Source organism: Macaca mulatta, chromosome 7, assembly GCF_049350105.2.
Source record: "Macaca mulatta isolate MMU2019108-1 chromosome 7, T2T-MMU8v2.0, whole genome shotgun sequence".
Classification (NCBI taxonomy): Eukaryota; Metazoa; Chordata; class Mammalia; order Primates; family Cercopithecidae; genus Macaca; species Macaca mulatta.
The window spans coordinates 39722040-39738558 of NC_133412.1; the positions used below are offsets into that span (position 1 = coordinate 39722040).

At 44.3% G+C, this 16519-nt stretch overlaps 2 protein-coding genes across 12 annotated transcripts in view; one reads left to right on the forward strand and one right to left on the reverse strand.

The window, feature by feature from the left end:
• Positions 1 to 5728: 5728 nt before the first annotated feature.
• LOC144329913 (uncharacterized) lies at positions 5729 to 8623 on the reverse strand. The gene has a single exon (XM_077939531.1). It carries the CDS (start codon positions 8504 to 8506, stop codon positions 7928 to 7930), a length of 579 nt encoding a protein of 192 aa, XP_077795657.1. The 5' UTR covers positions 8507 to 8623; the 3' UTR covers positions 5729 to 7927.
• Positions 6599 to 16519, forward strand: part of TLN2 (talin 2) — a 455280-nt gene continuing 445359 nt past the window's right edge. For 8 of the 11 annotated variants that reach the window (XM_077939523.1, XM_077939530.1, XM_015142408.3 and 5 more), the window contains exon 1: positions 6599 to 6734. The gene's annotated coding sequence lies outside the window, so the exon portion shown is untranslated. Of the gene's footprint in view, positions 6735 to 8339; positions 8438 to 16519 lie in introns of all 11 variants that reach the window. The other 3 variants (XM_077939528.1, XM_015142407.3, XM_077939524.1) reach the window with 2 other exon arrangements.

Genomic DNA, 16519 nt, shown 5'->3' on the forward strand with positions numbered 1-16519 from the left:
GGGAAATCTGTGAATATAAACTGGGTGTGATCACAATATAGATAACATTAAGGAATTATTACTAATTTTAGTAGGTATGATAATGGCATTGTGCCTATCTAAGAAAATGTCCATATGTTGTAGAGAATGGAGTATATTTAGTGAGCAGGGGTGAAATCACATGGTGTCTGAGATTAGCTTTAAAATATGTACACACAAAGGATAGATGGACCAAGTAGCACTATCTTGAGATTGTTGAAGTTGAGTGATGGGGTATATGGGGTTCGTTACATAATTCTCTTTACTTTTGTTACATATTTGAAAATTTTCATAAAACATATTAAAAATAAAACCTACCAGGCCGGGAGCGGTGGCTCACATCTGTAATTCCAGCACTTTGGGAGGCCGAGGCAGGTGAATCACCTGAGGTCAGGAGTTTGACACCAGCCTGGCCAACATGGTGAAACTCCGTCTCTACTAAAACTACAAAAAATTAGCTGGGCTTGGTGGCGTGTGCCTGTAATCCCAGCTACTTGGGAGACTGAGGCATGAGAATGGCTTGAACCCGGGAGGCGGAGGTTGCAGTGAGCAGAGATCGTGCCACTGCACTCCAGCCGGGGCAACAGAGTGAGACTCTGTCTCAAAAAATAAAAGTTAAAAAAAAAAGTTTTCTAATTATTTCTAATTTTTAATTATATTTTTAATTTTTTTGTGAAGTTATGGATTATATTGAATATATTTTAGTTTGGGGTAGAAAAAAATTAAGCTAATTGAGTTGGTGCTGGAGGTTTTTTTTTTTTATTGTTGTTGTTTTGTTTTCATCTTATTTTAGACTGCATTGGGGAAACATTCAAATAATGTTAAGAACTCATGCATTGCAAATCACCTGAATGGATATTTTCTTCTTTTTCCTTCTCTCCTCAGCTGCCCTCCAACTTACCTTTTACATGGCTCTGTAGCATGCCAACTTTACAGTCTTTGTAAAGGTGATTCTGACTAATGCTGAAAATTCCAAGTTTGTAAAAATAAATACATGTGAAACATCAAAAGTCTGCAAATCTCAATGGAATCACCTTTTGAGGCAAATTTGCAAAAAATCAAAACTTCCTGAACTCTAGGAGATGGATCTGGCAGGAAATAAAAGTACATTCAAAATGGTGAGACAAATAACATATGAACCATTTCATCAGAGCTCCTGCTACGTAGTTAATCTTAAAAGTTCCAGGCTATTCTAGACTGCTCTGGGCAACAGAAGACAGGACAAGGACCATATCTGTGGCTCTGTGCCTAGGACTGGTCTTACCAAAAAATGTTTCCTTTTGATGTTTTCTAAACTCCTGGAGCTTGTAACTCTGGGGAAGTGATATGATGCCAGACTTCTAAAGACCTTTTATCAACAGAATCAATTTGAATATCTGGTGTGGCCTCTCTAATCTTAAAAGGGAAGGCAGAGACTCTTTTATTCAGTAGATGTGTGCCACAGCTGGGAGGGAGAGTGGCTTGCTCATAGTAAGTCCTGGCATCAACTCAGTAAATATTTGTTAAATTGATTTAAAGAAATAGGCAAGTAAGAATTGTGCTGGACATACTTATTTTGTCTTCGATGTAAGCCCATAGTCCCCGCTTACCTCCCTGAAGTCACATTAAACATATCTAAGTAATTTCTGCTTAAATTTTCTATATTTCAGTGGATCACTTTTAATTAAATAATGAAAAACAATGATTTAGACATGATCTAATCATCTTATTTTGTTTAGAACAAATCCATTCCATTTGAGGAAGATCTAGAATAATATTTCCTAGATGACAATACATACATTATTTTAAAATTAAAATTGGTCCAATCCCTAAACAAAATGTTTTTTTTTTATAAGAGTTCTGTCGCATCTATAAATAAATTAAAAATCTCCAGAGTCCCAAAGACCAATCTTAGTTAATATAGTTTAGTGAAAGGCGGGGGGCGCACCAGTCTGTGATAACAGATTTTTAAAACACTTTTTTAGTTTAAAAGTCTTTCTACTGTATCTTGACATTATGGAACAATTTCGTGAAAACATATTTATACCTAACCTTAAAAAAAATTGCAAGTGACCAGAGACTTAAATGACACATATTTAATAAAGCAATTTTGATGATATACAATGAAATATTTTTAAAAGATTTTTAATCACAGTATAACTACAAACACATCTTAAATCAGCAAGCAAGCAGGCAAAAGAAGAAACATCCTACCTCCCATACTCTATATTAATCATTTGATTTGGATTAAGGATCAATTCAACTTAGGAAAATAATTATTGGTATTATATTCTTCTAGACAGTATATTGTTTCAGAGACATTTAAAGAACCTTGTAGTGTGTTTTATATGCTGCAAAAGAAAAATTAATCTCAAGCATGTTCTGCATTGAGTACAATGATAACCATTTGCTAAATCTATGGGAGCAATTTCCTCTTTTCTTTCTCTCTTTTTTTTTTTTTTGAGATGGAGTCTCGTTGTGTCGCCCAGGCTGGAGTGTAGTAGCATGATCTTGCTCACAGCAACTTCCACCTCCTTGGTTTAAGTGATTCTCCTGCCTCAGCCTCCCAAGTAGCTGGGATTACAGGGGTGTGCCACCGCACCCAGCTAATTTTTGCATTTTTCGAAAATAGAGATGGGGTTTCACTATGTTGGTCAGGCTGGTCTTGAACTCTTGACCTCAGGTGATTCGCCTGCCTTGGCCTCCCAAAGTGCTGGGACTGCAGGTGTGAGCCACTGTGCCCAGCCTCTTTTTTTCTTAAAAGTAAAAAAAATTAAAAAAATTAAAAAAAAAAAAAAAGAGGTAAGGTCTTGTTATGCTGACTAGGCTGGTCTTGAATTTCTGGCCTCATGCGATCCTTCCATCTTGGCCTCTCAACGTGCTAGGATTGCAAGCATGAGCCACCATGCCCAGCCCAATTTCCTTTTTAAAATAGGACGTTTAAATCTGTATCTGTCATGTTATTCTGAATAGTTAGGGATGAAATGAGGTCCTATGCTTCGAGATAAATAAAAGCTAAAATATATTAATTTTTGCAAAATGTCAAATAGTTGCTTTTCAAATAAATTAAAAATAGCTTACGAACTATATGCTGTACGACAACTCAGATAATATTTCCTCCTATAATTTTTGGTTAATATACTCTCCTAAAACTTATAATCAGAAAAGATTTCTACAACCCTAAAGATATCAAATTACAATAGAAGCCTAAGTATCTTCTTTTCATCTCTGGTTCTGAATGATGGACAATTATTAGAAAATGTGGTTCCTACCTTCCTTGCTCTCGGGAAAGGATACAAACATTTTTGAAAGGATAGGAAATCATGAACTGTTGGTGTATTGTATCAAGGAGGCCCTTTAAAATATTTTAATATGGCACAAAATAAACTCTTATAAATAAAGTAGAACAAATATTTGATGGAATTTCTTTTATTTTTTCCACATGGACACAGTTGACCCCATATACTTACAAGTGCTGGACAGGAATTCAGGAGGTTAAGGCTCAGTGCAATGGGAGGAGAGGGGCAGTCTCTCAGCATCCAGCTCTTTGGCACCAAGCAAGGTCTAATTTGGTAATCACAAATCTAACTTGTGAAGAAAATGTTTTTTTTTGTTCCAGATATATTTATTACAAGTGACTTGGAAGCTATCTCTTTGACTTACCTCCCCAAATGTTCCACTCTTGATTCACACAAAGTGTATTTATTTTGTTACTGAAGATCTGCTTGGCAGAAGTAAGAGGCTATCAAGGCTTGAGAAATTGCTTAGATGGACTGTTTTATCTCCCATCCTGTTTTCCTCTGCTGGGTAGAGACAAAGCCCCAAAATGTAATCTTGTTAAAAAAAGTTAGATTTTGTTTTTGTTTTTGTTTTTTTTGCTGATCTACAATGAACTATGATCACTGTGAATAAAGACAGAGACTACTAGTAGCTAACTCTAAATTTAGAAATAACTCTTTTTAGGTCTAGGGAGGCATCTCAATTTCAGAAAAGTTAGTAAAGGTTACTGGTAAAATTGCTTTTACTTCTACTGGGGAAATTTTTGAAAAATATAATGCTAGGACATAGAATGGTTAGTTGATTTCTCTAAAAAAAAACAGTAAATGATTTTGGAGCCCTAAGAGTGGTTAGAAAAACAAGGAGCTGTAAAATTAAGAAGTGTCCAAATCTAACTGGTTTGAAGCCAGAACTAAAGCTGAGTTGTAAGGTTGATGTTCTTTCTCACTGGGGAAAAGAATTTAATTGACCTTGGAAAGCCACAAAATAGTGCTATTTGGATTATTAATGCACAAATATTCAGACACCTGCACCTCACCTTCTGAATGCCTTAGGATTTAGCTGGAACTTTGAAAAGTAACTGAACCAAACCAAGGCTATAAATCTACAGGATCTCAGCATCCTAGAATTATGCTGACACTCTAATAGGAGAGATAACTTTTCAAATATCTCAGCAACTAGTAAACTAGGTACTGAACAAATAGGCTATTTTCATAAAGCAGATTTTTATTGAGTACCTATTAAATATTATGTGCCGGGCTCCTTCAGGCACAGAGATACAGATAAGGTTCTTGCTCTCATGGAATACAGCTTCTAATACTGAATGGCATCCTGCTGATCGGTAGTGGAAAAGTGTGGGAATACTTTCAGGAGGATGCATTAAGTAATGGAAAATCTTGAAATCCAGGTGTCAGAAAGATTTTGAGATGCTTAATAGGAAGTTATTGGGCCCTATGAACGGAGGACTAAGTGGGAGGGGAAAATCACTTTAGTTGCAACCATTTTTTCCTCTCCTAGATGAGCCTCTTAGGTAAACCTGGCAGTTGGACCATAAAAATATGGTTATTCTTTGTTAGTAAACCAGGGAACAATTTAGGTGGCATTAATTTAGTGAGCTTATTACCAGGCTTGTACAGAAATGAATAAACATGTACTTTTTAATCATCCCCTGAGGTGGCTTGCTGTCACCACTAGTTATTCTGTCAGACTGGTAAATGTTTAAAAAGGTGTGGTGAACAAAAATACTTTACCTGTGCAATTAAAAATTGTGCCCTGCAATTTTTAGGACTTTCTCAAGTTGCCAAGTAATCGGTTCTCTCACTATGCATTGATAATGCACTTTGTTAGCTTTCCAGTTTATTTTCTGCAATAAGTTACAAAGTTGTACCCTAAGGTTATCTGTGCTGTTATGATACAACCCGGTTCATCGGCCTGGATAAGGACAGGGTATTGTTCTCACAGAGTGTCCAGCCTTATCCAATGTCCCAATGGACTTATTCAAAATCATTTCAATTTACAAAATCAATTCACTCTCTGGTTTATGGTGACAGCAGTTTCTTTCTCTGAGAAACACTAAAAAGTTGCCAGCAGTTTCATTTGAGTAACTGAAGAGATTTGCTACCTATTTCCTGGTCATTCTGTATTGGGATGGAAATAATGTCGTCTTTCGTTTTTGAGACAGGGTCCCACTCTGTCATCCAGGCCAGAGTGCTGTGGTACAGTCACCGCTCACTGCAGCCCCCAAGCTCCTGGGCTCAAGTGATCCTCCCACCATTCTCCCCAGTAGCTGGGACTACAGGCATGCACCCCCACAGCCGGCTAATTTAAATTTTTTTTGGAGATAGGGTCTCGCTGTATTGCCCAGGCCAATCTTAAACTCCTTGGGCTTGATATCTTCCTGATTTGGCCTCCCAAAGTGCTAGGAGTAAAGGGGTCATGGCTAATTCTTTTCTTGTTTTCTTTCTTTTTTTTTGAATTACTAATGTGTCCCTTACAGATAAATAAAAAAGTAAAATTACTCACAATTCCACCAATTACTGAGAGATTTATTGGTGTTTCTTTATCCAGTCTTTTCTGCCTTTCTCTAGAAATCACAGTTTTAAAAAATGGGACCATATGGTACATAGTGTTTTGTCTCCTCACCCCCTTGAATAACCTTCACATTGTTCCACGGTATTTACAGTAGTTACTAATAATGACTGTAAATGTAAGAGGTATATAACTGACTTTATTCAGGGCATGGCAAACAGGAGTGAATTATTTTCTCCTTGTCAATAGAGCACACCCCTTCCGCCACTCATCCCTATAGTCGTTCTCTAAATTCCTAAGTGACCCCTGACTAGCAAGGTTTCAGGATCCTTGTACTGAAAGGAGCAGGCTCGCCTGGGGTCACGGCCCTCCGCTTCGCAGCAAGACCCCACCGCCCGCCACGGCCCTCCAGTCAGCCACACCTCGCTTCCCCCAGGACCTGGCCACTGGTCCCGAGAGGGCACTCTGCAGACCTAGGGGCCCCAGCCCACAAGACGCTGGGTCCTCCAGTCATCCCCTTTACACAGCAGAGCCCCAGTTCTGGGAAGCCGGGGTCACCCCGAGCCTCCCTTCCACGTGACAGCTCGGCCTGTGCATCGCCTTCCCTCACGGACCCTTTCAGCATCACCCCACGCGAGGAGAGACCCAGCAGGGGCGCCAGAGCCTGGGTGGCGGCCCACCCCCGATGCAGCGCGGCGCAGCGGCCGGACCGGAGCCGCGCCGTCCCCGAATGATGACGCGCTTCCTGCCCTCCCAGCGCTCGCGGGCAGTGCGCTCGCGCTCGCCCTCGGCTCTTGTTCCGCGCCCGGAGCCAGCGGCGGCGGCAGTGGCTGAGGCGGCTGCGGGAGCGGAGTGGTCGCCCTGCGCGCGGGGGGACGCGGGCTGCACTCCCGGGCAGGCGCTCTGCAATGAGACAGTAAATGCATCCCCCGGTAAGGCGCACGGCTCACTCGGGTTTTCCTCTTCCTCCAGCTGCATGCACGTTGCATGAATTTCTCGTATCTTTTCCCTCCCCTCTCCAGAAGGAAAATGTGGGTGTTTTTTTTTTCCTCCCTTTTGCTTCTCGTGAGTGATGCCAATGCAGGAAAAACCCGTAAAGCTCCCAGATTTGATGGTCTAGGAGGGCTTCTTGCAGGAAAATAAAAATAAAATGATATTAATGCACCTGTCTATTGCACATGTATGTTTAACTGCACTGGACCCGGGCGCAGCGGTTTGCAAACAGCTTCGCAGCCGGCGCCAGAGAGCGGATTCCTGGCCGTGGGCAGCCGGTCCCCTCCGGGGCTCTCGCTGGGTTTCCGGTAACTGGGCTTTGAAAAACGGCCCCGCCTGCATAGAGTGTCCCCTCGACCCCGGCCGGGCCCCCGCGCCAGGAGAGTTGGCGCGGGCGGAGCGGCTTCATTCCAGCACTGGCCGCCGGGACTCCAGCGCCACTTCGCAAACAAGTCTCCCGCCGAGGCTCTGGGCTAAGACAGCCCTCCAGTGCGGAGTTCCTTCTCCAGTGCCGGACACTCAGACCTGCCGATCCCACGACTGTCTTACTTGGCAGTCTCGCCACGGGCGAACTGCTGGCCGCTGAGCGACGGGGGCAGTGCCGGGCCGAAAGCAGGGACAGGCTTTGCATCCAGTGCTGCTGGCCTCACACAGACTCAGCTGCTCCCTCTCCTTCCTCGGTCCCACGAGCTGAAATTTTGCACCCATTGGAAGCTGGAGGGACCTGGAAACGAGTATTTCGGGATCTCTGATGGGACCAAGGAACGACTTTCGAGGGCGCCATATTTTCAGTGGGTTTTAGCTGCGGAGGGGAGGGGGCAAGCCGTTTCTGGGCCCCGGGGAGAGGGCCGCGCCCCCGTCGGAGAGGCCTGAGCGGTTATCGCTGGGAAAGTTTGCGCGCCGAGGCAGGCGCGGAGGCGGCCGCGCAAGGCGCTCACGGCTGCTGTCCCTGCAAGGGCGCGCGGGCTACAGCGCGTCGCCACGCCAGCCGGCGGGGCTTGGGGCCGAGAGCCGTCGTCACGGACAGCGTGCTCGGCTTGCCGCCTTCCCCTGTCCCGCCTGGACCCGGCCTTGGGGCTCGGAGTCTCAGGGAACACGCCCCTCTTTCCCGCACCTACCGCTGCCCGGGCGCTCAGCCGGAGCCGTGCGCTTGGCGGCGTCCCGGGGCTGGGCGCTGAGTGCAGAGCGTTCTCCCGGCGCCCGGGCTCGCCTGGGTACTCCGAGGGGCGCGGGAGCTCACTCCCTGGGGGAGATGAGGCGCCTTGGTTCGTGGATCGGGATCAGGGCCTTGCCTGTGGTCGCCCCGAGGCCGCCGACCAGCCTGAGCTTCCAGTCGCCTCCTTGACTTTGGCGGCGACAGCAGTAGCGCCCGCGGCTGCATGTTCTGCTCTCGCAGCTCGTGGAGGCGAGGAAAGGAGGGCGTTTCCAGAAGTTGGGGCTTCAGGTGACGCGTGGGGAAACTTGGATTCTTGCTGTCCGTGAAGGACTGGGACAACTTAGGCCAGAATTCCTGTGTCTCATAGTGAAAACTTCTGTCTTTCCAGAAGATGAGAGAGGAATGAACTGAAGTGTTGGTGTTGTTGGGTAGGGATGATGTCCTGGAGAAGTGGACCCCAAAATACACGTAAATTGCCCTGGTACTGTAAGTACCACTTACTATTCCTTCTAATAGTACCTGCGTGTGTTGAGTTGTGGCATTGTCAGGTTGCATGCTGACGTCCCTTCTCCAGAGCGTGGAGGCAGCGACCTCTCCGGAGGGAGGGGGAAGCGGGAGTGGGGAATCTTTACTTTTGAAATAGACTGTGACCTCTGCTTTGTGAAGGGGCAGGGCACGGGCGTGTTTGCTGACCTACACGCAGCCAACTGCAGGAACGTGTTCTCCTTGGCGTGTTACCGAAATGATGTCATAGTATTAAGGCCGTGTCCGCACTTGGGGTCTTCATCATTGAGGAGGCTAGAAGGGACCACAGAAACCTCTGGGGTTGGGGGTTAAGTGTGCAGAGGGAGGGGAGAGGCTCTCCTGTGGGAGATGTGCCTGGAGATGTTAGGTGTTAGGCAGCTCTTTCCCTGATTCATTTCATGAAGCGCCTGCAAAAATGTCTCCGATATGAATGTCAGCCAAGATTTTATCTACCTTGATTGCTTATTTGGGACCTCTATGCAAAATCAGAGGATGGTGGTGGGTGTGACAAGTGGCCTTCAGAGAAGAGGGATGCCTACACGAATGATTTTTTTTTTTTCCATTGAGCACTAGAATAGTGGAAAACACCCAGAACCCAAGATACATTTTTCCAAAATTAGCATAGCTAATTTAGAAGAGAAGTCAGTTGCAGAAAGCCTCCATCCGTTTTAAGTTTCCAGTCTTAGAGGGAGTACCTTAATCATAGAAACAGGTCTCTTCAGATTGGTGAAGCCACTGGTTTCTTTCTGCCTTTGTACCCATTCAAGTTATCAGGGAGTTTCCAAAGAGTATTAGAGGGTCTCTCTTTTTGGCATTGATGTGGGGCTTCTACCTCGAAAGAGAAAGCGAACTTTTTAACAGCGTGACCCTGTTGAATGAGTTACCAGGGATATTCTGTACAGGCATAGGCTATATATGTGTTTTGAACTCACCTACTGCTGACTCATTCAGGTTTTTCCAAACACTGTTCCCTAGAGTATTTTTAAGTGAAGTTAGGGTTTAGGAAGAGGTGGGTATGTCATTTTCTAGTCAGTATCTTTCTTTTCTGTCTCAAAAGTAATTTGATTTCCCCTCCTTCACCCTTCACTCCTCGAACATCATTGGTTCTCTAGAGTAGTAAAGGACGATTACAGGTGGTGAACAATATACATTTTTACCAACTATTCTCAGAAAAAAAATCTATGCATCTAAATGTATTTATGCATTTTAGCATTATGCTTTATAACTACATATATGCCACATATATTTTATACATGTTAAACCTTACATAATAAAAAAGAGAAGCTTTATTGTGAACCCTCCAATCTTTATTCCCAAGTTTACTACCTTAATATTTATCTATTTTTTTATGCCTCTCTCAACGAATTGTTATAAATTGTGTTTTGTTGCCGCTTGCCTGATTCCTTTTTTTTTTTTGAGAGAATCTTGCTCTGTCACCTCAGCCTTCCAAGTAGCTGGGATTACAGGCACGCACCACCAAGCCCAGCTAATTTTTGTATTTTTAGTAGAGACACGGTTTCACCACGTTGGCCAGGCTGGTCTCAAACTCCTGACCTCAGGTGATCCACCTGCCTCAGCCTCTCAGAGTGCTGGGATTATAGGCATGAGACACCGCGCCCAGCCAACCTGATTCTTATTGTCATAACTTCATAACTTGACCAAAGTTCTTGCATTTTTTTTTCCTTTTAAGATTTTGTAACTTAAAAAGGTTAGAAAACGAGTATGTGTTTTGGGAAGTTGCCTGTCTGTTTACCAGTCTGTGAGGTGGTGTTGTGATATGTGTGTGGCATGTCCAGCCTCTTGAGACAGTGTCTACAACTTGTGATCTGTGACATTATTGCTCCAGAACTTTTGAGTCATAATGTTTTCTTGGTGATTCTGAGTGGTGGTTGGCCAGTAGAAGAAGTACTCAAAAAGAGTTAAATAATTCAGTTATTTTTATTAGGTACAAAACTTTTAAAGACAAGAAGGAAAACATAATAAGCAGGCCTGGAATTATAGCTTAACATACCCACTGGTGCCTTTTTAATTACAGTAGTTTCCCCAGAACTTTTTAATCGTATTACTTTTATCTAATAGGGAGACTAGTTAAAATAATAAGCCACACATAACTATTACAAATAATAGGGATAAATGGAGGGTATGACCAGATGTTTTCCCTAAAGTTCAAAGAGTTAGGGAATCTGAACTCTGTCAAATTTCCCCTGCAGGGCTCACATCCCCTCCTCAATAAGCTGGAGAAAGGCAAAGAAGTCAGGGTGAAGGAGGGGGAGTGATAACGTGCTTAAGGTAGGCCTCTCTTTTGTACTGACCACCCTGACAATCTGTGGCTCAGGGGCAGGTGCCATTTGAATGACAGCTGGTGGACAAGGTTGGGTACAAAATGCTTTAGTCTTGAGAATCTTTATGTGTCGCCCAGAGCTATGAATTAGGACTGGGCTCATTTGCCACCCATTTCACAGTGGAGTTTCAGAGACAGTGCCAAGACCATGGTTTTGTTTTCCTCTTAACCAACAATTTAATTTCAGTCAAACTGATGCTGTTCTGAAAATGTAGAATAAGGATTGAACATTTGTATTTTCTTTTTACTCTTTTAGCTGCAATTTTTACAAACATAATTCCCTACGTCTGTTATTCACTCATTCAGTGAATGTTTTTGAGGGTTTACCATGCACTTTATGCTGAGAAGATATCCCCTGCCCTCACAGTGCCCACACATTGTATTGCGAGGAGGTGATACACTTTTGTACTTTGTGTATCTAGTAGCCAGGGTGAGGGTGGGGTAGAGGGTGGGGAGATGAGAATGTGATGAAATAGTAACTGAAATACAACATTATAGAACGATGAGAAAAGGATGTGACCAGGCAATTCCCAGAAGAAGGGATGCAAATTATTGCATCTCTTCTCAACTTCCCTAGTGGACAGAGAAATACAAATTTAAAAACAGGTATTATTTCCTGTCCATACAATTGATACATCTTTTAAAAGGTTGGTAATACTTGCTGTTTGGGGTTGGGGTGGTGGGAATTCTCAGACCATTGATACAAGTGTGAATTGTTACAATCTTTAGGAAAAGCAGATGGTTTCTGTGAAAGTTTGGAGCACACCTGCCAAGTGACCCAGCAATCCCACATTTGCAACCTTGTTTTACATTAAGAAAAACATTGGCCTGTAAGGATCTGTGTGTAAGGGTGTTTGTTGTAGGATTTTTTGCAGTAAATAAACTAGAAGCAACAAATGTTCATTAGTAAAATGAATAAAATGAGGTACATACATAGAATGGATTATTTTGTGAGGGTTGTGCATGACATATTAAAAATAATATGTAAAATAAAAGCTAGTTGCAGAGTATCATATGTTGCATGACCGTATTTCTGATTTTATTAAAAAAAATTTTTTTTTTTTTTAGATGGAGGCTCACTTGTTAGCACAGACTGGAGTGCAGTGGCTCCATCTCGGCTCACTGCAACCTCTGTCTCCTGGGTTCAAGCGATTCTCCTGCCTAGGTGTCCCGAGTAGCTGAGATTACAGGCACCCGCCACCACACCTGGCTAATTTTTGTATTTTTAGTAGAGACGGGTTTCACCATGTTGGCCAGGCTGGTCTTGAGCTCCTGACCTCAGGTGATCCACCTGCCTCGGCCTCCCAAAGTGCTGTGATTACTGCATGAGCCACTGCGACCGGCCGTATTTCTGATTAAGAAAATAAGCTGTATGTGTATGACCTTGGAGAAAAATGTATAAGGACACCCAAAACTTACCATTGTTTAAGATTAGCAGTGAGGAGGGAGAGGTAATTAACTTTTTCCATATACACTTAAATTGGTTGGCTTGTTCAAACATGCAGGCTTTTCTATATGAAAACAAGTTTAAAAATGTTTGGTTAATGGATAAGAAACTCGCCAGCAACCATTTAGAAAAAAAGGCTGGGAAATACGCTTACCTTCTCTGATGCCTCCTATTGCAACCTCTTATCTCTTTGGAAATTTTCAATTAATTTTTTTTTTTTTTTTTTTTTTTTTTTTTTTTTTTTTTTTTTTTTTGAGACGGAGTCTCCCTCTGTCACCCAGGCTGGAGTGCAGTGGCGGGATCTCGGCTCACTGCAAGCTCCGCCTCCCGGGTTCACGCCATTCTCCTGCCTCAGCCTCCCGAGTAGCTGGGACTACAGGCGCCCGCCATCACGCCCGGCTAATTTTTTGTATTTTTAGTAGAGACGGGGTTTCACCGTGTTAGCCAGGATGGTCTCGATCTCCTGACCTCGTGATCCGCCCGTCTCGGCCTTCCAAAGTACTGGGATTACAGGTGTGAGCCACCCCGCCCGGCACAATTAATTATTTTCTAAAATCCTTTGATTTCTCAACTTCTAGTAGAGTATACTTTCAGTGTGAAGGATAGCTTCCGAAAAAACTGTTTCCCTCTGCCCCAGGAGGTGGTGAAAGTAAGAGCTCAGGAAAGCTCTTAGAAGCACTCTCCTTTATCTTAACTTTCTCTGATCCCATTCTGAGGGAAGACCAATAGTGGCCCCTGCAGGGAGAGCTTCTGGCCAATTGAGAAGCCTTTCTTTTTTTTATTTTTAGACAGGGTCTAGCTGGAGTGCAGTAGCATGATCTTGGCTCACTGCAATCTCCACCTTCTGAGTTCAAGCGATTCTCATGCCTCAGCCTCCCGAGTAGCTGGGATTACAGGCATGTGCCACCACTCCCAGCTAATTTTTGTATTTTTAGTAGAGATGGGGTTTTACCATGTTGGCCACGCTGGTCTGGAACTCCTGGGCTCAGGCAGTCCACCTGCCTTGGCCTCCCAAAGTGTTGGAATTACAGGCGTGAGCCACGGTGCCTGGCCTGAGAAGCCTTTCTGGATAGCAGCAGCATCTCCTCAAACTTGGTTTTCCTAATTGAGGCCCAGAGAGGGCTGGGTTGGGATTTGAATCCAGGTCTCTTTCCATACGATCCCTGGCTTAGCTGGCTGTTCCACCTCTACCATTTTCAACCCAGCCTCCTAATGTGATTTTTGAAATCTTGATAGAAATGATGAGTTTTTGCCAGTTGCAGCTAAAGCCAACCTTTCAAAAGCATTTCACATTTTATTTTTATTTTTTATCTGAATAATATTTTTAGAGACAGGGTCTCTCTGATGCCCAGGCTGGAGTGCAGTTGTACAATCACACCTCACTACAGCCTCAAACTCCTGGGCTCAAGTGATCCTCCTGCCTCAGCCTCCTGTGAAGCTGGGGCTACAGGAACTTGCCACCATACCTGGCTAATTTGTATTTTATATATTTTTTTGTAGAGACCAGGTCTCACTATGTTGCCTAGAGTAGTCTCAAACTCCTAACCTCAAGCAATCCTCCCACCTTGACACCTCCCAAAGCACTGGGATTACAAGTGTGAGCCACCACACTCTGCTCTACATTGAAAAAAGTACATACTGTGTGACTCTGAATTCTGACGGGAGATCCAGAATCTCAACCCACTGGAAGCCAGGGCTGTGCTGCACAATTTGAAAACCATGCTTGAGATTACATCAGTGGTTCCCAAACTAAAATGCATGGGAATCACCTGCAGGGCTTGTTAAACCCCCAGATTATTGGGCCTGAGTTTCAGATTCGATGGGTCCTTGGTGGGGTTTGATTTGCATTTTTTTTTTTTTTTTTTTTTTTTTTGAGACGGAGTCTCACCCTGTTGCCCAGGCTGGAGTGCAGTGGCGGGATCTCGGCTCACTGCAAGCTCCGCCTCCCGGGTTCCCGCCATTCTCCTGCCTCAGCCTCCTGAGTAGCTGGGACTACAGGCGCCCGCCACCGCGCCTGGCTAATTTTTTGTATTTTTAGTAGAGACGGGGTTTCACTGTGGTCTCGATCTCCTGACCTTGTGATCCGCCCGCCTCGGCCTCCCAAAGTGCTGGGATTACAGGCTTGAGCCACCGCGCCCGGCCTGATTTGCATTTTTAACAAGTTTCCAAAAGAGACTTATCCTGCGGGTCAGCCAGAGAGGGCTGGGCTGGTATTTGAACCCAGGTCTCTTTCCATACGATCCTGGCTTAGCTGGCTGTTATGCTTCTACCATTTTCAACCCAGACTATTTATGTGATTTTTGTAATCTTGATAGAACTGATGAGTTCTATGGAGAACCACTGGTTTAGAGGAACTAGCTACCTCTCTTCCATGGGTGTTATATTCTTTTCCAGCCAGCCATGTTATGGATGGGATATGATTTGACTGTGTACCCATACAAAATCTCATCTTGAATTGTAGTTGCCATAATCCCCATGTGTCTTGGGAGGGACGTGGTGGGAGGTAATTGAACCATGGAGGTAGCTATACCCATGCTGTTCTCATAATAGTGAGTGAGATCTCATGAGACCTGATGGTTTCATAATGGCCTTTTCCCCCTTTGCTTGGCACTTCTGTCTCCTGCCATCATGTGAAGAAGGACAAGTTTGCTTTCCCTTCCACCATGTCTGTAAGTTTCCTGAGGTCCCCGGCCCCAGCCTCCTGGTCCCAGCCATGCTGAACTGTGACTCAGTTAAACCTGCTTCCTTTATAAATTACCCAGTCTCGGGTATGGCTAATAGAGTAAATTGGTACCGCAGAGAGTGGGGTGCTGCTATAAAGATACCTAAAAATGTGGAAGTGACATTGGAACAGTTTGGAGGGCTCAGAGGAAGACAGGAAGATGTGCGAAAGTTTGGAACTTCCCAGAGACTTGTTGAATGATTTTGACCAAAATGCTGATGGTGATATGGACAGTAAATTCCAGGCTGAGGTGGTTTCAGATGGAGATGAGGAGCTTCTTGGGAACTGGAACCAAGGTGACTCTTGCTATGCTTTAGCAAAGAGACTGGCGGCTTTTTGCCCCTGCCCTAGATATCTGTGGAACTTTGAATTTGAGAGAGGTGATTTAGGGTATCTGGGGGAAGAAATTTATAAGCAGCAGAACATTTAGGAGGTGACAGAGCATGAAAGTTTAGAAAATTTGCAGCCTGACGATGTGGTAAAAAAGAAAAACCCGTTTTCTGGGGAGGATTTCAAGCCAGCTGCAGAAATTTGCATAAGTAACAAGAGACCTTCACGGGAGCCCCTGGGAAAATGGTTTCCTGGGCTGGGTCCAGGGCCCCCCTGCTGTGTGCAGCATTGGGAATTGGTGCCCTGCATCTCAACCACTCCAGCAGTGGCTAAAAGGGGCCAAAGTACAGCCCAGGCTATTGCTTCATAAGATGTAAGCCCCAAGCCTTGGCAGCTTCCATGTGATGTTGGTCCTGCAGGTGTGCAGAAGACAAGAATTGAGATTTGGGAACCTCTGTTTAGATTTCAGAGGATGTACAGAAATGCTTGGATGTGCCACTGCACTCCAGTCTGAGTGACAGAGTGAGACTTCGTTTCAAAAGAAAAAAAAAAAAATGCCTGGATGTCCAGGGAGACATTTGCTACAGGGGTGGAGCCCTCATGGAGAACCTCTGCTAGGGTAGTGCAGAACTAAAATGTGGGGCTGGAACCCCCACACAGAGTCCCCATTGGGGCACTGCCTAGTGGAGCTGTGAGAAGAGGGCCACCATTCTCTGGAACCCAGAATGCTAGATCCACAAACAGCTTGCACCACATACCTGGAAAAGCTGCAGACACTCAACACCAGCCTGTGAAGCAGCTGAGAGGGAGGGTGTACTTTGCAGAGCCACAGGGGTGGAGCTGTCCAAGGTCATAGGAACCCACCTCTTGCATCAGTGTAATGTAGATGTGAGACATGGAGTGAAAGGAGAGCATTTTGGAACTTCAAGGTTAAATATCTGCCCTGTTGGATTTTGGACTTGCAGGGGGCCTGTAGTCCCTTTATTTTAGCCAATTTCTCCCATTTGGAGTGAGCATATTTAGGTAATTCCTGTACCCCCTTTGTATCTAGGAAGTACCTGAGTTGCTTTGGATTTTACAGGCTAATAGGTGGAAGGGACTTGCCTTGTCTCAGATTAGACTTTGGACCTGGACTTTTCTGTTCATGCTGGAATGAACTAAGACTTAGGGGGACTGTTGGAAAGGCATGATTGTGTTTTGAAA